General features: G+C 37.0%; 1 protein-coding gene across 1 annotated transcript in view; it reads right to left on the reverse strand.

Moving 5' to 3' along the window:
* Positions 1-496: 496 nt before the first annotated feature.
* Positions 497-24,308, reverse strand: part of LOC149788610 (uncharacterized) — a 30,404-nt gene continuing 6,592 nt past the window's right edge. Inside the window, exons 4-12 of the mRNA XM_089975737.1 lie at positions 11,672-11,972; positions 11,231-11,421; positions 9,557-10,036; positions 8,640-8,896; positions 7,487-7,709; positions 5,450-5,584; positions 5,038-5,176; positions 2,832-3,079; positions 497-2,250 (exon numbers count right to left, since the gene is read on the reverse strand). Of these exons, the coding sequence (XP_089831863.1) occupies positions 2,038-2,250; positions 2,832-3,079; positions 5,038-5,176; positions 5,450-5,584; positions 7,487-7,709; positions 8,640-8,896; positions 9,557-10,036; positions 11,231-11,421; positions 11,672-11,972 (2,187 nt within the window). The 3' untranslated portion in view covers positions 497-2,037. The remainder of the gene's footprint in view (positions 2,251-2,831; positions 3,080-5,037; positions 5,177-5,449; positions 5,585-7,486; positions 7,710-8,639; positions 8,897-9,556; positions 10,037-11,230; positions 11,422-11,671; positions 11,973-24,308) is intronic.

The raw sequence follows: 24,308 nt of genomic DNA on the forward strand, positions 1-24,308 counted from the left end.
CTTAGGAATGTAGCCATGACAGCATCAATCTAACGCCTTTGTGATCTGCTTTGTAACTATTTGAACATCTGTATGGACCTCTGTCTCTTTATTTAATTAATATTAATTATTATAAAGGTTATAAAATCAATAGCTTTGCCTGTTGTAGTGTACAATATAAAAGAGGCGTTGTCCACAGCCCCAGAAATACACACAGTCCTTGTTGTCTTTCAACTAATCTTTAGGTTTTCTCTTCTGATTTTATCTGTAGTTTAATATGGCATGATACATTGTGGAAATAGTGGTTATATTTCAACTGACATTTGTCTGCAGGTACAATTTATTATATATACTGACTACAATATTAAACCATTATCATTGTGAACATATTTTACCTTTGTAACTGTGGTGTTAGCGATTACGTCAGGCAAACATTCATGAGATATATTGATAACAATATGCCTTCGTGTTTAAATTTCCTGATCATTTCAATATTCTATATTACAAATATAGTCAGTAGGATCAATAGGTAAATTTATTGTAACTATTTTGCTTTCTTCTAAAACTCTGAAATGAGAAGGCTTTGTACATTTTAAGATGTCAAGGTGGACATGGAAATTGAAAAATATTATTTAAATACTATGCAACTATTAGAAACTGTTGCCAGACTATATTTTCTGTAAGATTAGGATCTATTCAAATGTTGCATTGTAACCTACAGTATATAATAATAATAATAATACATAAGCATAGCCATGAGATATATATTCTTCTGTTCTTGCTTCATCGGATGTAAAATACTGATAAACTTGTATACTGAACGTGATTCTAATTAGTGTACGTCGTCTATAATATAAACGAAATAACAATGCACATTGGTTTGGAGAAATAGTGATAGTCGCAATACTCCTACAAGCCATTCCAGGCAGACATTGCTTGAATATGAATGGAGAGGAAGTCCTATGTAATGCCGAGAAACGGAGTGTTAGCATCGCGTTATATTCGTCTTTATCCACTGCCTTTACTCAATTCTGATTTCAGCAAAGTCACATAAAATCGTTTCCACTTTCCGCCACCAAACTTAGTAATTTTGTTCGAGGATAAGAAAACAATCTTTTGATTTTAGATAAGAAATGTTATCAATTTGACTCGTGATGAAAAACGGTCTGCGTGTTGTAACTTAGAATACATTGAGCTTGTCTTACTGAATTCAAGTGTTTGTCAACACTACATATGCTTGAAAATAAGCAAACCTCGAAAATATTTAGGTCAACTTCCCAAATAATAACTTCAAAACATATATAATTTACTAGGTCAATAGGACAAATAATACAATGACTAAATACATCACCTCATAGAAAGTTAATCGAACATTCAGTTTGAAAGGTCATTATGTATATCAGTCAAACAACATTGGAAAACGGTTACAGCCAACTTCCCAAATATTACCTTCATGGTCGAAATTATAAGCACTTCGTCATGTTTTTGTATCGTTACGATTCATTATCCTGTAGACAAAATCACGAGAAAGCAACTTTGCTGGCTTAAAAAGTGTTCACCTGTTCATCTAGTGATTGGAAGGAATGCATCCGTAGAGAACACTAAGCTCAGTGATATAACTTACAAGTCAAACAGTCAAATAACTGAATTATTGTGACCTTTAAAAATAAAATAAAAAAAATTCCATATAACAGTGTGGGCTTCTCAGTCTTGCAACATACCTAACCACGAGGGTCTCTGTATCGGGCATATCTGTCCTAAGTCCCATCACCTCCATCCGCCATGAAATAAATGGCTTCATTAACAATATCGTTCTGATGTCTGAATCGTGCTGCTAGTTTCATTGAATCAACGATGATCTACTATTTTTATTAAGGTGCATACCTCAATACACCGTCATTTAATGCTTAACATCAGCATTGAAAAGTATGCGGCCATTATTGTTATTACTAATTTGATATCGTATGGTTTTGACGTATTGTTCTATTTTCAAAAGTAAAAGAGTTGCAAGTAATCTACAAAATGTAAGCATCAGGCATGGAGATACTATTGTCTCCCTTACGCCAATGTTACTTCAAGTTCACACAGCCGGGCTGGGTTGGTTGTGTCTCCATCATTGCGCATGTACAGAAATGTTTCATTGCATGAGACGGAGTTTGTGCAAGGGCAGTTGAAGGTACACTGAGTAGAGGAGAAATTGCCAGACAAAGTGCAGAATCTAATGTACCCTTCGAAATCATGATTGCTTTTCGTCTCATGCGGATAGGCTACCTGCCAAAAGAAAGTCTGTGAAAACATGAATTCTTTTACACAAGAATATTTAATCTCAACTAATGTTCATTGGTAGCATGCACAAGTATAAATTAGTTTAACAAGAAGATATGTGTTTGATTCATCGCCGAAGAGATATTTACCAACGTCCTGAAAAACATAACTACTCAAGCGAAATCTATCTACAATGATATTGCTGAACTAATAATACATTTACAGTTAATTACAATAATGGATTTAACGTCTTTACAAAGACTTCCAGTGGGATAACTGCCATATCATGACTGTTTAATGAAGGAATAATTATGCGCAAAATGTGTTCTTTCATTCTGTGTGAGCATAAATCATACAGTACCTTATGTTTGATTTCTCAACATTAAAAGAACTAGAGTGCAGAGCAAATATATTTTTGGAGTTAAAAAACTCAGATATATATACATCAACAACACTAAAATGCTAAGTGTGAGGAGTTAGTGTTTGGATTTTCAATACTAAGTAATGAAAGTACATCTAAATGTGACCTGATATGTTCAGCATCAACGCTTTACATGCAAAAATATGAGTATGGTGGGTTTACGTACATGCATGGATTTAGGACTGGAATGTCTGTCGCATAAGAGGTTCTCTCCAGTCACCCTCACTTGATAGGGGGTCCCCAAAGTCAGATTAAAGACGAAGAGATTCATTCTCAACCACATCATTGGTGGATGGGTGTCTACTCCATTAATTGGTGGGACGAAGCAGGTGGCTGGATTTTTATCAAAGACCTTATTCATTTTAAACAAGAGGGTGTCATTCACGTCTCCCCAGATCTTCAGAACTGATGCAGCTGGATAGAAAGGGAACAATACATATTGTTTCGAGCAATTTTGTTTTCGATATTACATTTGGAAATATGGATTTGTATGTTTAACGGTAATGTTTGCAAGACTTACCATTCCCACATTAATTATCGTCATGGTCCTAACATTTATGTGTTATATCAAACAAATACAATAAAAGGAATAAAAAGATGGAAAAAAACTTTCGTGCACACCCTCCACTCCAGATAATTCTCCTTTTTGTCACCACTTGTCTGGCAGATTTCTGTTTATGACTACGTCCCGACAGCTTAGCCCCTCGCCTTCTTGAGCTTCCAGATGTCCGCCGTGCCTCCTACATATACTAATCTCCGCTAGCTTCCCAGACCACAAACCCAGGTAGAGCTCATTACTCACCCTTTTGCGCCCTCCTGAAAAATCTCCGCCTCCAGAACTTCCTGCAGTCCGCTACTGCCTATATCAATATTTTCCCTACTGATCGCTTAGCCCCAAGGATATAATAAGCCCATTACTCTTACTTGTTAAGTATATTTTATTTGTTCTGTGTAATTTACTTTTGTCCATAATTGAGGTTAGGGGTTTGGGCCTACATGACTAATCTCAAGTAGGGTAAACACGTCTAGTTGGTTTGGGGCTCTACATACAGCACTGACTCTCAAAAAAAGAATAACGTTACATTTTGATGGAGGTTTTCATTAAGATGACTCTCGTGCCGTTCTTTTTATTGTGTCTTAGGATTTTATATTATGGTTGCAAGAACAGACTTAAAGTCCAAAAAATGTTTCCTTACCTTAAATATTTTCAGCATGTTTTCTCTTTTCTAATTTCAATTTTTTTGTGTGTAATCATATCATTATGTATGTTTTTAGGCGTTTGAGCTTTAAAAGATTAGGGGCTATACAAAGTCATTATCATTATTATTATTATTATTATTATTATTATTCATTCTATCTTAACATGTAAAGTGGAATTTGTCCTTTAATTGTGTTCAGTTTTAGTTAGAGAGGATATATTTATTTAAATTATTCATTTGAATTGCCAAGTACTCGTTGAAACTTTGGGGCTGGATCGCTATTTTGGGATTGTTGTGAATCCATGTAGAGACCTTCTGGATTACATCATTTTAATACATCGGAACGTTTAGCTCATCAACACTTTTCTAAACTGTTGGTGCATCGGCACAATCAGGATTAGAGTTCTTTCCAAACACCACTGGAATTCATTTGGGATACCCTATAATTTAGGATTTGGGTTGGAACTTTAATAACTGGTTGGGGTTTGCTTCCCACTAAACTAGTTTCTGTATAGATCTTCATTTTGTATTCAACGAAAATAAATTATTGTGGAATTTTATTAATCTTTTCGCTTTTGCTCCTTTCTATTACTTAGTTTAAGACCATCGAGTCCATGGTAAGAACTAAAAATGCCGATGGAGACGGAGATCCGAGAGAACCCAATAATCGTCATAAAGAGCCTTCCACTGTTATGACCCGCCTTCATAGCCTTCCACCGCTATGACATACACAATATGTCCGCATTCTTTGAACGCATGCTGTTGACTAAAATTGTTTAGAAAAAATTTACAATTAAAATACAGGCATTACATTTTTGAATATGAATAAACGATATAAATAATTGACAAATCGGGCCCACTCTGTCAATTTGAAAGCTGTTTCAGTGTCACAACCATGGGCACGTTTCTCAGAAAGTTCCAAGATAATCTGGATTTTAAAAGAGGTCTGCTAGCTGATATTTTCGGAGGATACAACTGCTTTCTGAAATTATTTTAATGGAGTGCCATCTGACAGCGACTCAGACGTGGTATTCTTATAAACATTCAAATTAGTGTGCACTAAATAAAGTCAGGAAGCTCAGACATAGTGCTTGAAGAGTGTAAAGATAGAACCCTCAGATCTACCTCTAAAAGTTGGTTTCAAAGGATTATATAGTAACTGATTCTACTCACCGGGTATTGTTACAAAATAGTTGTTGATCCAACATCCACTTTTATTCGGGGCAGTGCTCAGACGAACATATTTCGAGATGATGGGCACACTCATGAAATACTCTATGTTACTTTGGTCTCTCATACGTTTCGTCTTCCACTGAAATGCGAAAAAGTGTCATTATGGTATTCTGCTCTACCTGATGAAAACATGGCCCCCCTTAAAGAAAGAACTAAAGCAACAAACAACCAGTCATCCAGACTAAAGCCCGTTCAATTCATCAACAACTGTACGTTGCCCTTTCCAAAGAATATATATATATACGTTGTAACAGATAGATGTAGAATATTTTTCCAACATATACTGTTGCAGAAGTCCCCCTCCCTCCATGATCTCTCTCTCTCTCTCTCTGTCTCTGTCTGTAATACATACAAGGTTTGGCGCATCAGTGAACGTTATGCCATCTGTACTGTACTGTACTATGTATCGGTCTGGCCAGGTCACATTTATCAATGCACTGTAGTTCACCACTATCCCTGTTATGATTACCGTTTCATTAAGGGTTTGCTGGAAAAACAAGAACATAAATCATGGAAGATGCTTTTTTGCTATGTCAGATGGCAAATAACTGATATGGTACACAACGCAAAGACAAATGGATCAAGGTGGCAAATATTTAAGCTTCGCAATATTGTGATGCACACTACCAAGTATCCTTCACACCTAAGTGTTCATGAGATACTCAGAAAGTCTCGTCCATCTAAGATCTGAGACCGGAACGTTTACTAAATTATCAAATAATTTAAATTGTCTATGTTACAAGTGAAAATTGTGTATTTGTGTCTCTGTGAGAAAAAACTTGCATCCCTTCGTTGATTTTTGTTTTGGAACTAAATTGATCTGATGACAGCGCAGACTGGATATTTAGTTTATCCGTTTTCAATTCATTTTAAAGTTATTTCTTCTTTCCTTCTTCCATTTTTAAAAACTCTTGTTTGTCGATTACCCTTGTCATTTAAACATGAAGGAATTCAGGCAATTTTCTGACTCTTGTGTTTAGTGCTTGTTTTGTGTATGTAAGTTGTAACGGCCACTGACAAAGAGCTTGTTTAGTTCGTAGCGTTAGGAAACTGTTTTGAATTTATACCATTATCAAGTTGTGTGTGTGTGTGTGTGTGCATTTAAACACACACATACACACATGTTGGACAACGGCGCAACGGAAATAATAAAACAAGGTCTAACTCATCTTCACTAGCCATGGTTCCGATATGTTAGCCCTGTCTGCACCTTGGCGGGCCGAACAGATTATTCAGTGGTTTGTCATAGCGACATCTATTGGATTTCATAGTTGTTTCCCTTAGCATATGATACCAACTAGCCAAAAGCGTGCAACAGTGGTGCATTGTAGATTGACCGAAAATGGTAGTGGCAATTGACTTCAAAAGGATACTTTGTAAGTTTAACTTTGAAAGAATGACTGCATACTTGATCGAATCCTTGACAATTGTGTTTGATGGAAACTATGTATTTGTAGAAACACATGCCGACATTGCAAAATTACTTATTTATGAGTCTATTCCAAATATGTGATCAACATCTCTCAATTATATAGGAATAATGTTCAAATATGAACAAGTTGATTTTGATTGAATGCGGTGGCTTGCCGTTGCATCCAATGAAACTCGCAGACCCGAAGCACTGATATAGCACTGATCAATCTGCCAATGTGCAGATAAGGTTAACATATCGGAAACTTGGCTAGCGAAGATGGGTTTTACTCAGATGCCAATAAAATACATACACAGACACACAAATAATGACACATGTAGAAAAATTAATACATTTAGCACAGAGCTAAAACTATACGTAATAATGAGAAGGTATAAACTAAAGAAAAGTAACCCCGTCCCGCGACAATCTCTCCATCCCAGGAAGAAGACAACTGATATTTGATGACACATATCCTCTCAGTAGTGTTATGTTACTTGGGATGAACTAGTTACCCAAGTAATTAACTGACAAACAACGTGCTTCATATCGGATTTTTCCAGCTTTTTTGTCAGTATAAAGAATGTACGCTGATGGTTTAGATTCTCATTTCGTTTCGTGACCCCGGGCTGTAAAGTGGTATAAGACGTTCAGCTTCTGAAATCACTCACATAAGCCACCTACGTCGTGACTCTACCAACTTTGATTTGACAGACAGCTTGAGAACAGCTTTCCCTGGGTTGGTCGTTCTTTCCGGCGTCTTAAGGAGTTCGTCCTCCAGCAAAAATTATCATGGCCACCATGTACATGTGTATCATGTGCTGAAAATGTTGTAAAACCCTACCAAACCGTACCATTTTGTTTATTTCAAACATCCCTAGAGACTCCCTCACGCACTAAAGTCAATGCCGTTTGTTATGTCGACGTCTCTTTAAGTTTACTGTTTAGTGCCTTTTCTGGACAAACCTTCATACTTACAAGCTGATGATGTACGTTGAAGGCTAACCGACTGGCCCATGTCTGGGTCTTCGAGAATTTAGCACTGTATTCAACGTAGCCGCTATTGGATCCGTTCCGATCCCATACCGTGCCGACATCCACTTTTAACACAAACCGATTGGCCAGTGGATCGCTGGAGAGATTGAAGTTACAGATAACAGGAAATGTTACTATACCTCTTTTCCAATCGATAAATCCTTCCCTGGAATGAAATGTGTAACTGTAACTATTTTGAGGCAATAAAAGTATATAAAATAATTGTTATGTTGTCACAAGATTTGTGACAGTATCGGCTAAGAAAAACCAACATTCGTATTTCTTCCTACGCTCTATAAGTTGCTCTAGATACGTATTAGTATTGTTACGACTGAACTTGTTATAATACTGTCTATCAGGTAGACAAAAGATACTACTGGAATACTATAGTAACATCTTATTATGCTCTGTACAGAAATATGACCTGCATCTCGAGTGCCTTACATTTGTCAAGTATGAACACATATATAATGGAGAAGACCTATGGACAACTGGAACATATCAAACAATCTAACGTTCTTGTCATACTTAGTAAGGAAGTAACATGCTCTAAACTAACGTTTTTTTTTCTCTTTTAGGCTTAAGGTTGAGTCAGTTACTTTTTAGAAATCCATATTGAAGGAAGGATAGACATATTCCTCAATAGTTCTGGCTATTTAAACGGTTAAAGGAAAGCACAGTCAAATAACCGCAACAGTGTTCTACTTTGCTGTGTTCGTCGTTTGCGTGTTTAGCTTTCAACCTTGCATTTTCCGTCAACTGCACAACTTTATACTCAATAGCATTTTTTACGCCCTCAAGTGAAACATGTCCGTGAGGTTTGGTATCCAGAAAATGAAGCACTAAAGTAATATACATTATTTATATTCTAAAGAGCAATTCACTTACAAAGACTGGTGGAGATAAGTGCAAAAAGTAATCGCACAGAAACAAAATGTGATGACTCTTAAGATGAAGGGACAGACAAATGAAATTGGCCATAATATTATGTTTTCTTCGACATAACATGTACTCAACATGTTGGCTGAAATGGAAAATAACACAGGCTATTAACCATGTAGCAACATTGAGTTCAAAGGAAACACAAGCTATTTACCATGTAGTAACGTTGAGTTCAAAGGAATCCCCTGGACTGACACAAATGACGTTCTTCCCGACTTCCACAACCTCGGCTTCTCGAAAATAGATGATTGACGTCGTGTTGTTTGCTGGCGTAGGAAGCTGAAATACCATCGGGCCACTAACCACATCCTCCTCCGTGTCCACAAGAATTTTCACTGACATTATTGTGTCTTGAAAGTAATTGTTGTTCTCGCATTCTGCCAATATTTGAAACGTGTGACTCACGGAATTCTAAAAGGAGTTAAAAAGGATTGCTATGTAGCTTCTATCAGAGTTGATTAAAACATATGCGAAGAGAACTGACAACGACCAATGCAAAGTTAGTCTTAAACAAATCCGACACGCTTTCAGCTTTCAATGAGTCTTTTATAAGAATTAGAAAGCTGGAAACAAAAGATAAATAATACACACAAGAAGAAGAAGCTGAAATGACAAACCTTTTATATGAGGGTATGTCTAGTGTAAGGAATGTTTGAAAATGGTTTTGAACTTTGACGATAAATTTCAAACCTGTTTGTATTCTTGCAATTGCCTCCTTCAAAGATTCAGTGAGATTGAAAAGCGCAGAAACAAGTTCATCATAGTCTCTCTCTCTCTCTCTCTCTCTCTCTCTCTCTGTATATATATATATATATATATATATATATATATATATATATATATATATATATATATATATATATATATATATATATATATATATATCTTAGTTCTTCATTTAAAAAATGCATCCAGTTAGTAATGTCCACAAAGAAAGTTAAAAAAGATAGGAAATTCAGTTTGGACCATCGTTGAGATGCATCTTTTTCCAGTATATTCTCGCTTCGAAAAGAATGAAAATGTGTGTGAACATAAAAAATATAAAAAATCAGTGCATGCTGTCTTGTTTACCGGGTACGCTTCCTTTATTCCAACAGTGAACGTAACGGTAACTTCCGCCAAGGCGATGCCTCCAGAAGATTTTGCCGTAATGGTCAAAATGTGAGTGTCATTCTGCAAAACGTCGATCCGGTCCATAAGCAACGCTGCTATGGTGAAGTTCAGTGTATTGGCCGTGCTATCGTTAAAATAACCGATATTACTGAGAGTAAAGGTGAAAGTTTTAGACGTTACAGTAGGTGGCACACTTGGGTAAACAGATACATCAACAACTTTAAAATCCGAATACGAACATTGCAGATTTGGGGCGTTCACAATGGGCGAGAGCGCCAGCACGCTAAGGGCAGGATTTTTGCCCGAGGTCGTGGAGGAGGACACAGTTATCTCGTACACGTGACCAGTCTCAGGAGGGGTCTGGATATAAGCCATCACCATTGCGGGAAATCCTGGCGACACCGAATCATTTCCAAGAGCTTCTGCAACTATCGTTCCCTAAAACATGAAAATCAGGTAGGAGCAATTGAATTCATACACCCAAATATAATGATGGCACTTATACACATGCATTTTTTATGCACTTGGAGTTTTTACATTTGAGAGAAACCTTTTAAGGCTAACTGATAATGTATATATATATATATATATATATATATATATATATATATATATATATATATATATATATATATATATATATATATATATATATATATATATCGGTGTGTGTGTTTGTGTCTACACACAATTCGGAGGAAGCAAACGTCGTCGGAGATGAGCAGTCATGGCTCTTATACAATGCTGACCGTCAAGTTCCTTATAACTCATTACAAAATGGAGAAGATAGTACAAAGTCCATAAAATACACACCAAGCTGAAAGAGACGATTTTGGTACTAAGTTCAATCCGGATATGTAGACTTGTTCTACGACTGTGCCGGTTACTAACAGTATTAAAAGAGTTCTATGTGACCGCAATTATGTCTATAACTGTGTATACGAGACCAAACCCCTAAAAGGCACATGGACACCTATGAGAGAACGTTCATAAAGATGTATTAGATGGTTCTTCAGCTGTGCCATTTTACAAGCGACACCCATGTGAAGATACGAAGTTAATTTTAAGGGCCGTAACTCTTGTCAAAATGGCGTTGAGGAGACAACACCCATATAACTAGCATTTATGCTTGTAAGTCAATGTTTAGACCAAACTTCCTCAACACATATTGAATTGTTCTTGACCTATGTCGGTTGCAAGAAACCTCCCATGTAAAGATATGCTTAGTTTCATGGGACATAACTCTATCCCAAATTCATACAATCAAAATATGCCAGAATCAAAGCACAGATAGCCCAGTTTTCCCCATTTCATCGTATAAACTGTGATTTCGCTTCTTTCATTGGGTGATGCTCCCAGTGATATTACGCAATGAAAGAGAGTTAAGTTTTAACTACATTGGAGAGGTATGATCCATAAACGACATCTTAGCTGTAGATCAGGTCCCATTGAAATTCCAAATATTACCAGATACGTTGTGTTTGTGTAGCTACTTCAAATGACTGCATGACATCTAAGTGAAATATAATTAAATACATTCCAAAATATCGAGCGCTTTAATATGGTTCTCTTCCGAGATATTTCCTCTAAATAAATCGATACAAGGCAATCATTTTTGCAGGAAGAACTTACCGAAAGTGGGCTCCAAGAAGGAGGATCGACGACTATAGCAAAGTGAGATACACATATTTCTTTGTTATCAATCTCCACCCTGAGTCCAAAGAACAGTTGTGTTCCCTGCAAGGTGAGATCAAACGTATTTTGAATGGTGACTTCCACACTAATGGTATCGTTTGCTTCGTCTGAACCAGAGACAGTTGATTCTGAAAAAAATAAAGAGTGAGGATATAAATAAAACAAGAACGCAAGCTAACAATCTCTCTTTCTCTTTCTCGCTTTCCACTTTTTGGGTAGGTAGTGAGGTAGATTGGTTAAGAACCAGCTGACAATATTGCATCTTGGTGTATGTGTTGAACTTTTATTATTGTTTGAATAGTTTGACCAGGTGCGCAAACGCAGATAGAATAAATTGACGTGCACGTGCTCACTTTTTAAGTGAAATTCATAGTTTACCTTTGTTAACTAAATTAGGTATTTCCAATGCAAGAAACGGAGCTAGTGGGTAAAGAAAGTCCTCTGCAGCTATATCGCTCAGGATCAGAAAGTATTTGAAGCTTTCTCCGGCATCTGTTGCTTTCATCTTTAGAACAAAGTTTTCCGGATGCGTAGCATTGAGCCACTCTGCCTCAACACGTAGGGTGAATTTAGGGTTAGGAATCTTCATATTAAAGTGGAATGTAGATTTTTCACCAAGCTTCAAATTGGTTGGTGCATCTAGAATGTTACACTGGATAGCTGGGTCTCCTGGCACGCCCTGTACAAAAAGAAGACTTGTTTGGAGTTCCTCTCAGAGACATTATACTTACAACTCGTTATCATAAGATTGATGAAAATAACAATGCAAGTTGTTTTTTTGTTCCTGTGTTTCCTTCAATTCTCATTTTTAAATTTTTAAACTGAATTCCGATATTAAATTTTTAAGTCGTGAAAATGCATTTATTTTAATTTCTGTAAAAGTACACAGACATATGATAAGAAGAATTTTCCTCTTCTTTTGCCTCAGGTCTTAGCAAATCTTAGGAACGATTCCAAGGAAAATATCTCATTTGAAAACCATAATTCGATTTTCCAAAATGGATCATACAAGTTTGAATAGAAACGAATTGCTTGCTTTTCAAACATTACGAATGGGCTTACATTTTTATGACGGTGCCTCTGTAAATTCTTTACCTTTATCAATAATTCAATTGATATTCAGAAAACTCGATGTGTTTATATTTATCGATAGTGAGATTTCTGTGACTTTTAAGGGTACTTTGTTTCAACCAGTCGGTTACATTACACCATATCTACATATCGAAATCCCCATGAATATTGCTGAACTCGTCGAGCGTAACTGCTTCTTGCAGAAATTCGTCGCAAGAGACACGCTCCTCTCAGCTCGTAATTTCAGAATATATCGCTGCCTGAATGCTGCTATGACCCTTAGATGATGAAAACCTGACATGTGCAACTTACAGCCTGCGATATGGTTTTATATTCTTTTTATATCATACATTGTGACTTTAAAATCGATTATCCGGTGAGCACCCTGTAGGAAGGAGCACATGCATGAAATAAGCCTTAGTACATTTTGGCCGCGTAATAGCACATGAGCACATCGAGCGCATCATCCTTTCCTACTCATATAATCAAGTGAAGTGCAAAGACCATTCGGAGCAAGGATTAAGAATGAATAGGGTTTGTGGCCTTCTTGATTAAGATCAAATAGGTTCAAGGGTAAAGATCTGCAAGGAATTATCATACTTTTACAAAGTAGAAATCCATAATTTCATAGCAAGGGTTTTTACATGCGTTGAAACTTGAATAAACTACTTGGAACCAGAGGGTAAGCAATACAGCAGTGTATAAAAGCACACAAATTCACCGTCGCCTATAAAAGCATCTCTTTCCAAACCTGCTGTAATGTTCTGTGCTTTCTGTTCGTCAACACTCAAGGAATGAAACTGAACCACGTGGGACCAAAGAACACCACAGTAAATTGACAATACAATGCCACAGTAATCAGATAAAAATTTCCTTTGGCTATTCACAAACTTTTTCCAGAAAAACTGAGGGGTAGTTTCGCTCTACACCAAGTGAACATTCTCGCACACACATGCAAGTTTTTAATGCAGCCCTACAAAACATGGAGTTGAAACTCTAAATCACCTATAATACAACCCAGAATTTGCTCCTTACGACATTTCTTTCAAATAGTCCAAAAATAACAAATATCGTTACAAGAAAACCATTACGATAGCAGAGAATATCTATGGGATGCAATCACCAGGTTGATACGAATGCTGCCAGTTACTGGCTGCTCGGAAGTTCGATCACAAGATGGAAGACGTACATTTAGTCGAAAGTCATTTACTTGAGAAGGCTACCAAAATTATTGTAATCAATTGAGTAACGGTTTTGATACAAAGTTTGTTATAGCACATTTTGATTAATTTTCATAAATTCCAGTGAACATGGTTCATTATAATTGATGCTCGTGCCTAATAATTGGTTAATTTCTCGTGCTAAGAAATAACTTCCAAATACTCCCTATAATCGAATAAACCTTCAATGAAATATAGCAATGCTAATCTGATACTTAAATACACATTCTAAAACCCTAGGGTTATTATAGTTATGAATACAGCAAACGTATCTTATATCAGCAGAAAATAGATGTTGAAAGACTTACTTTTTCAACAGTAATACAGATAACATTGCTGTCAACCATACAAAAGTGTTCCTTTATTTAGAATCACCCTGGGAGTTTACTTTTACTGTTGTACCAAGTCGATCACATCGGCTGAGAGATAAATAATAAGCATTTGCTGGGTTCAACTGTTCAAACCAAAATGTACAGAGAAGTAATTTGTTTTATATTTAAGATGGGAATATGATCTAGATGAGAAAGACTCGTGAATGAACTGTGGCCTCCTTAGCTGAAGAATAAAGTCATCTAGCTAGTAACGTAATCAAGTGGTAGCCCTACAATGATAATTGTAGAACACAAAGAACTCTTGTTGTTATCCTTGTATTGACAAGGTACCACCAGTCACCATGGAGGGTAAACATTTGTGGTACTGAATGTACAAACGCTGTAGCTATAAAAGTGCAACGCATTTTTGGGTTCTGGTCAAATATATTATCAACGATTGTTTTGGGGCATTCAACCTAAACTTTAGCACAATGGTATCTACAACACACTCAGTAAAAAACTTACTTCGTTCATGCAACATTTAAAACGGTATTGGATAAATGCATTTTACCGTAAATACGGATTGAGCGAAACTTACTTTCTCAACTGTTGGAGTTGCCATTAACTGTGATATGTTATGGGCATGATAAAAGATACAGAACTTACAGGAAAACAGCCTAGTTCACAGCATTTTATATCGACATTTTAGTCAAATACATTCTAACTCAGCAGTTCATATTAATTTACATTACTAATGGTTGACATTAATTCAACTGCATTGCTAATTTATCTTTGGACAGTGGCTACAGAAAGTGTTGCCAAAACATGCGATGCATTTGTGAAAAGGTAAAGTGGCAAGTTGTCAAATAGTCCAATATTAACTACACTGAATGTAACACAGACTTGTGTATTTAAATATCAGTAAGTAATGGATGACATGTAACGAGCTGCAGATGAATGATGATATAACTGAGGCCATTCTGATCACAACACAAAGACGTTCTCAGTCACATCGTTTACCTCAAATATTAAATATCAGTAATACCAATATTAAATTCAAACAATCAGTACGAAACATAGGTGTCACTCTAGATAGTACTCTCACGTTGCACCAACATCTTATGAACATACGCAAGACTGCATATCTTGAGCTGAGACGCATCAGCTCCATTCCCAAATATCTTTCAGTTGATGCCACTAAAACAATTGTATGTGTATTAGTACTTTCAAGACTGGACTATTGTAACTCAATTATGTTTTTTTTTCTTCATCTCAATATCTACTTCAGAAACTTCAAAAAGTTGCTGCTCGGACCATACTTAGAGTGCCACGATCAAAGCACACATCCATGCTGTTTTGTACCCTACACTGGCTATCCATTCGATCCAGAATCAAGCACAAAATTTGTTCCCTGTGCTACGTTTTAGTGACGGACTCCAGTCCAACATACCTATACGACCTCACCCATGTATGCACACCAGCATGATAATTACGCTCCTCTTCTTACAATCGTATACTCATTATTCCCACTATGAAAACGAAGTCATATGGACAACGCTATGCGTGTTTCCATGAAGATATTTCTGTACATGATGCTATGGCAGTCGACATGAAGCTGTGTCAGTTGACATGAAGCTGTGTCAGTTGACATGAAGCTATGTAAATTTATATGAAGTTGTCTCTATCAGTACAAAGAAATAGATCTGTGACACTTCAGTGCAAATTCATCCCATAGTCTTTGTTTCTCAACTAAAACATACACAAAACGAAATATATTGCAGTGTCATCTCACAAAACATTCAAAAGCCACACGATAAATTATTGTAGCATGAAAAGGTACGTTCGATTCTCAAGGGAAAACCGAACACAAAGTACAATTTCACATCAGATAGCATGACTAAATGAACGTGATGTGTATGGCATTACCTCTATATTATGAGATATATGTACTGATGAATTTTCCATGAATTGTATATGATCGCCCAAATGTGGCAGTAATTGTATGGAGCACAAAGCACACACGGGAATTAGCATTAGCCCACAGGTTAACACTGACTGGACACTTGGGGGACAAAACTAGAAATACCATGTTTAATTTGTCCCTATGTTTAACATCGGAATGATATTATAGGGACATACGTACTTATTAGGACAAACATATTTATGACGACAAAAATTTGAGGAGAAGTCTTTATGGGGACAGAAGTGTTTACGGGGACAAAAGAGGAACCGCAATGTTAAGAGTTTTTATGTTTTAGTTGTTGTCAACCAAACATGCATATACAAACACATAGACAAACACATATATAAACACATTGACAAACACGAAACCATATTTCCAAATAATACAAACGATGCATGTTGTTTGATTTTATTTCGACGGTCGTTAAATCCAAACCTTGCAGGGATCTTCAACTCTTTGTCAGGTTTCAATACCGCAGAGGCACCCTGATGTGTGTTCTTTGCTTCTTTTCCGCACGTCAAGAGAGTTTTTAAGTACGCTACTGAATAGCTTGTTAATCAATTAATTACAAATCTGCTTCGCTGAACAACGAATACGTGAAATTGCTGAATGGAGCTACTCTGTCATGGGTACCTGGATTGGTGTTGTCCACTTAGTACTTTAACTTTCAGATACAAGTGACTTTCAGATAGATGTAATCTTCGCTATCTTCTAAGATTTCAAATTTGTCAGGGGCTGATGTAATCAAAGATGACACAGGCTGAAATTCTACCCATTGAGATTCATGCGTCATTATCATTTTGGGTTGCATAAGAAGTTCTGCCTTTGAACATCGGCAAGAATTATGATGCATAAAATTTTCTTTCAGTTAGTAATCAAACACGTCTAATTCTCTGTCCACTCTTCTTCTTTTCTTATTCTTCTCTGAACGTGTTTTTGAGATCGGAGAGATTCGATTTCATCTTCTACATAATCTCTGCTGTGGCGTAACAAAATAAAGTATTGGTTTGACGTGTGTAGCAAATTTATTGGGGTGTCTCGGCGACCCAAAAGATCTTTAAAGTAGCACAATTTTCCTTCTCTCATAAAGGCTTCTTTGGGACGTTGTTGATGAGAACGTTTTGAAGAGTGCATCATCTTTAAAAAGTGTGGAATCCTCAAGTGACTATCGGTTTTATTACATGTGCTACCGTACGAAAATCTGACTTTAACGTATCTCCTAAAACATGTCCGCGTTATCGAGCATTGGTTACAATTTACCGGAGAAGCATTTTCGAAAATGAAGTTTAACTGTGACTTTTCCTTTCAAGCAGATACTATTTTGTCCAAGATCTTTTATTCCAAATTTGACACTGAAGAAAATACGAGTACTGACAGGAAGGCAATGAAGATGTACGAATTCTCGGTGAACGTGATACGTATTTACAGCTTTCTCGTAACAGGCGATGGTAATGTCCACTTGGAAAAAGGACTCTCAGTAATGGAAGAGCTGTTTCCAACCACGTTGTATTCCAGAACATCGGACTTAACAAACATCAAATTCATTACTTCGTTCATTTTGATAGGGTTGGGAAAATACTTGTAGAACCATTCGTTGTTGTTAATTGCATTTGAATGAGGTGCTATATTTGTGTTTCTACACAGAATAGCAAACAATGTAGGAGAAAATGTAACAGATAGCATTTTTCCATCCGAAACCTTAAATCTGATGCAACAGGAAACGGCACGATACTACTACATCTGTATTCATTGTGTGGGCTTTACCCACTGCTTTCCCAAAGTGATTGTTGAAATAAGCGGCGATCGTTTGCACGAGATGAATACTAAAAAAATAGCCTATGTGCAATCGCATGGAATAAATGTTCAATCGAGGATTGGCTAGTGGTGGTTATTTGGTTTAGCAATAGCCAGGATAGTTTTTATTGAAGTGTTCGTGATTTTGTTCCTTGAGCATTTCAACTCACCTTCCCAACTTCAGTGCGATAAATGATTTTTTCCAAACCTACTTCACAATGAACTTCGTAATCAAATTATATGGTCTGATATAACTGTGCCGGGAAATAACTTAAGGTGTACTTGAGAAACACATCCACAGAGCTGTAATTCAGTAAAGGTAAATAAAACCGGTTATTCATAGTTCGATAGTTCTCGTTTCCGAGAAGTCGCTCGATGTCAAAAGAAATGATTTTCCAAATGTTTCAAAAAAGGGCTGCTGCTGCTGCTGTTGTTCTGACTGACGTTGATAGCAAGACTACCGCTGTTACTGCTAGTAGGAATTATATGTAACAAAAAAACCAATACAGCTGTTGAGTAAAAATTTATCGCAATTGTTTCGCTCTTGGTTGCAAGCTCAAATTTACAATCGCAGCTCCGACGACACAATACACCAATAACATCTGTCAGACAAAAATTGTTGCGAAGATGGCAGAAAAATCAGATAAATCATAAAGATAAAGTCACCCTCTTTTGGAATCATTACAGTTGCATTCTTAGCCGCAATACTATCACTCCTCGTATGTAAAACAGGTGCGGCCCAATACATGGTCTTCATGGTTTCAACCATGTTCATACTATGCTACACAGATAAACCGTGGACCGACGCTGTTACTAAATATGACGTTAGGCGCTGTCTTCTGACCAGTAAAAGTCTCGCTATACGAATCAAATTTTGTAACGCGGGTTAGACTTGGTGGTGCATTTAAATTTGCTTCGATCCGGTCTTAGACCATGTATACCACTGGCTTTTCCCCATTGTTTCACCTGTTCACAACACAGTCAGGATGTATACCATGTTGGGTAACATCAACGTTCGTTTCGAGGACGCTGTTTAACCCAGAGTATATGACGTATGTTTCGACTCGATGGTCTTAAACTAAGTAACAGAAAATAGGAAAACCAACAAGTTTACAAAACTGAACAATTTCATTTCCTAAATTACAAAATGAAAATTTAACGGGAGTTACGTATGTATGTATGTATGTATGTATGCAGGCAGGCAGGCAGGTAGGTAGGTATGACTTTATTTCCTCTTCAACAGAGATTACATCAGATTAATCAAATTCAGGATAATACAAGATCATGAAACACAACAGATAATCAAAAAGACAAAATTAAAAGAGTAGTACTTTGTCAGCTAACGTATTGACAAAACGAAACATCTCCATACCTGCAGTCATACAAATATGAAGTCAGCGCTGAATAGCATTTAACTTATAATGGCACTGATCTTCTTTGAACATTTGCTTGATGAAGCTAATGATACGTATTACGTATGTACTATTACGTGATTAAACATTATCTTTGAGAGTGTGTGTGTGTGTGTGTGTGTGATTAGGATTTTTAACGTAGCTTTTAAAAAAATTCAGTCATATCGCTACGATGTCTGCAGTGTGGCAGTTTATAGTGATGCCTAGCACTGGGGCATCATGCCGCAGACACGTAGCATAATGTCCCACCCAGTCACATTATTCTGACACCAGGCCAACCAGTCATAACACTAACCTCTTAATGCTGAGCGCCAAGCGAGGCAGCTGTCAGTACCATTTTTTTAAAGTCTTTGGTATGACTCGGCAGGGGTTCGAACCCACAACCTCCCGCTTCCGACGCGGACGCTCAAACCACTAGGCCACCGGATCTGTCCATTAACTTTGAAATAGTAAAGAAAGGGAAATGGAAAACGTATGCAAGTGTAACAATATGTTTATTTCTTTCTTCATGACAAATGTGTACATGTATATATATGTTTGTATGCATGTTCACGTGCAGGCGTGCGTGCGTGTACCTATGATTGCTGACTGAATGTTTTACCTCTTCAGCAAAAATACATCAGGTCAATCAAAACACAGATTATATATAATACAAGATCATGAGACACAACAATGAACCGAAAACATATTTAAGAGAATGCTGCTTCAACTGACGCCTTTACAAAATGAAACTCATTAATACATATAATCATATAATTAGTCTAGGAAATTTTGGGACTAAATATTTCTTGGCATAATATGATCCCAACCATGTTGTTGTTGTTCTAGGGTTTAACGCCATTTTACAACACAAGATAGGCTATACATGGCGGCCAGTAAGAACCCTGTAAAACCCAGGGAAGAACCACCGACCCACGAGAAACTACTGGCAGGCTTTCCCACGTACCCACGCTAGCCGAGCCTTGGACTTGAACCCACGCAGACAGAAGTCAGATGGAAGTGATCCGGAACGGTGAGCGCTTTAGACCACTCGGCCACTTGGGGCCCCTATGTATGTATGTATGTATGTATGTATGTATGTATGTATGTATGTATGTATGTATATGTGTGTGTGTATGCATGTATGTATGTATGTATGTATGCATGTATGTGTGTGTATGTGTGCATGTATGTGTGTGTGCGTGCGTGCGTAATGTGTGTGACAATCGAAATAGTTTTTCGTAATGTAGACCATAAATCCATAATTCTATAGTTACACAAGAATATCGCAATTATATAGAGCGCCAAATTACAAATAGTTTCAACACAGTGAGGTGTAAAAGGAAAGAAAAAATAGAAATATGTACAGTGTGAAACAGAACTAGCATTATGTAACTACATAATTGTGTTTTTCCATGCAGGTAGAGAAAAATAATATAATTACGTGTACTTTGATCTCTTCTGTGGAATGCTGAAAATACGCATTGTGTAAGAAGAGATATTGTAGCAAGTTTTTTTTTCTTCTCTCACTTCATCAGAAAAGAGAGGATTTCCTCAGATGGCTGTTTTATGTTAAATATCTCTCGTATATATCTGTTTCTACGATCTGCATCAAAGGGCATTGTAGAACAAAGTGATATGCCTCTTATATTTTTTTTTTATATCACATAACATACATACACTTTGATTTGGGGGCATGCCATTATACCGTCCTTCCTCTGTAGCTACGTTGTGAGCGGGACAACGGAGTCTGCTTAATACATTTTGTTGAAGGGTAGGTAAATTATTGTTATATACAAATGTACGGAAAAACGTATAATAAAATTTACTGTAGTGATACAACTTGTGTGATTTATTTACAACTGAATTCCAGTTCTGAATAAAACTGGTTTTTAAGACGTCTGAAATTCAACAAAAAAGAACAATTTTCATCTACATCCTTTGCGAACCAACTATAGCTAAATCCATATTTGAATAACGTCTTCAACTTTTGAAACCCATGTGATTTTATCCGAATCGTCCTTTTATCAGCATAATATAAAATTATCTTGGACAGCGGTTATCACCCATTCTAATCATCCTAAACGAATAATTAATACATTTACAATAATAATTAAAACACAGAGGTAGTCTTTCGCATTCTTCTCGTGGTAGAAGGAAGTATGTATGTCTCAGAAGTTTGACAAATCTAGTTCAGAACATACCAAGCACCTTTTCAGTTTTATGTGAATATTCATACCACCAAATTTCAGCAGCATAGGTTAATACAGGTGTTTGAAAGTTTATGTCACGGAAGTATTTTCGTTGTCTTGGCTTATTGGCTCTGAGACTCTTAGTTTCCTACAGGTGCAGTTTTCCTCTTATCGAATTTAGTATTTTTACTGACTTGCAAAATGGTACATCTATGATAAAGATATTCTAGAACTTGGCCTCAGTGTGCTTTTCTATGCTATTTATATGCTATTTATATGCTATTTCTATGCTATTTTATAGACTCAAGAGGGCATTGGCCATAGTCTGAACCATTCAATTTGCGAACAGTTAATAATATTTCTCCCAAATAACTGTTTCAATGATGTCACGTTATAAGTAAGGAACAATAGCCATATTGCAACATGTATATGCTAGACCCTCAGGCTAATTATTCGCTTCATAAATGTTGCGAATGCCAGCCTTGCGAACAATGAGTGTCAAAGCGATGTGTACACAGCTGGCTGGCCGGCCGGCTTATGTTACGATAGTGTAAGCCGACATCAAAAGGACGGGTGGGAAGCCAGTTGTATATAACATGGCCATATGAACTTGTTACTGGCGCCTTATTTGGCTGCGTGCGATTCACATGTAAGTGGCATTATTTGCCGGTGTTGGGCTAATAGGAACACTTTAGTGGGGGTCGTAAATCCACCCTTGACAATGTCTGCTAATTATGTAGACCGTGGGTGAATCGACATCTACTCGGAATTGAGCAAGGCGTGGCCACCATTGGAATCGCAAGTTTAAATCTAGTGTCTTGAAACTAAACGTCAGTAGTCGCTAAACCATCTTGCGGGAATTACATAAGGAAGTTATAAGCTACTCCGACGTCATTCGAAATTGGCGGGAAACATTGTTATTCTGGGAATTACAAAGGAGCTTCGGTCAGATCAGTGACTCATTTGCTCGATTGTCGCAATCTATTACGGCAAGGAAGCTTTTAGGGACCGGAGGAGGTTATGAGACAGAGAAGGGAAATACCCTGGTACAGTTGGTTCCGAGTCTCTGGGAGACAAGAAAAGGAGAGAACGGAAGGACGTGATTGTTGGACTGAAGGGGTACTGGGTACCAGTCAAGAAATACCACAGATGAATAGAAACACAGGACAGGAGGAAAATCTATCACACTAAGTCAGATGATGAAATAGGCCGTCGCTTGGTCAAGTGAAAGACAAGTGATAGGGTTTAGAATATTGAATTTCATTTGAGACAGGACTGTCTGTTATTGACTGGCATTAAATTTGTTGTTTATTTGAATTTCACCTTTTGTATATTCAGTAATTTAGCTGACGGAATCACTGACTGGGGGCTCAGAGCTTTGCATCTCTATCACTGCTTTAATTTCTAACAAAAACGAGCCAGGGTGGGTCTTCTGTAATAATTAAAGATAATGCTGGAAGCACCCCACCCCAATCTAAGGTAGTCTACGAGACCTTTACAATGATCAGAAAAGTATTTTCAATTACCGCGTCTCTCACGTTTATAGCTGACATTGCGAAAGGCACGTTCATTCATTTGCTTGTGTTTAATTTTCGTATGTGACTCAGTGAACTCGTCCCCATCGTTAACTTTATCCTCTCTACACTAAAATGTACAAAACAAGTTGTTTAGTTCAAATCTAATCAACCAAAACCCAGCGGCGTCGCTAGGGTTGGTGTCACCCAGTGCGGTAAACTCATGGTGTCACCCCTCCAGACTTCCACCATGGATTTCTTCTTCTTAAAATAATTCCAAATTTTGTTCCGACCAGCTCTGAATCTCATTCAAATAAGCACCAGACACTCTGCAGACTGCATGGTGGCACCCTGTGCCTGCTAGTCATGTATTTAACTATGATCGGTTATCCGCTTATGAAATCCGACTAGACCGAGCAGTGTGTGCTCTGTAAAATTTGCAATTTTTCATTTTGGCGTCACCCCTCTGAGATGGTGTCACCCGGTGCGGTCCGCACCCCCCGTACCCCCCTAGCGACTCCACTGTCAAAACCTAAAGCCTCTACTACATGAGTGTACATAGCTTGTTTACAAGATGCTATGCTATTTTAGGCACACGTGTCGTGCAGTATGAAGCTGTGTAGTGTCATAAAATACTGAACGATTCTGACACTGTAAAGTTAACGAAGAAAACGCATATAATAATCCTGTATTTTGCATTTTCATCTGCACATATGAACGTAGATTTGTGTACATACAATCTAAAACTTGAAACAACTTACATCCAATACTTTTCTTAGCTAAGAAAGTCAGTAATTGTACATGATCAATAGAGTCAGAAGCTTTAGGAAAGTCTACAAAAATACAATAAATACGACATCCTTTCTTACTCAAATATTTTTGAACCGTTGCATGGAGCGAGAAAAAAAATATATATATTTCTGAGTAACCTTTTAAGTACTCCTGCCAGAGCGTCTTCAGTTTTGTTATTAGTTTCGGGTCACTGAATAAATTACAATACTAGTAAATATTGTATTCAAGATATCAGTGAGACAGGTATCCCTGTAATTATTCGGGTCATCCAAAGAGCCGTTTGTAATGGCAAGATGTCCGTGAGACATGTATCCCTGTAATTATTCGGGTCATCTAAAGAGCCTTTTGTAATGGCAAAATATCAGTGAGACAGGCATCCCTGTAATTATTCGGGTCATCCCAACAGCCTTTTTGTAATGGCAAGATGACATGTTGCCACATTATTTAGGAAAGTGCCTGGTGTAAAAAATTGCATTAAATAATTTGACTAAATAAGGGCATACTGCAAGCTTTGCGCGCAGGTGTTGGTTTGATCAGCTTCTAAACCGTTGATACATCTGACTTTATTGTATTAATTCCTTTTTCTTTCTTACACTTATGTTTATTTTCATGCCAATCACATTTTAAGCCTTTTTCTACTCATTTTATAATCTGTCACATTTTGAATGTAACTATTAAATAAAATATGTATGTAATTTTTGTAAATATATTGTTTGCCTTTGTAAGAGATCACATTGTTTATCCAACCAGAAAAGGTTTTCTTATCT

Source organism: Sinohyriopsis cumingii, chromosome 11 (assembly GCF_028554795.1).
Source record: "Sinohyriopsis cumingii isolate HCF-2022 chromosome 11, ASM2855479v2, whole genome shotgun sequence".
Taxonomy (NCBI): domain Eukaryota; kingdom Metazoa; phylum Mollusca; class Bivalvia; order Unionida; family Unionidae; genus Sinohyriopsis; species Sinohyriopsis cumingii.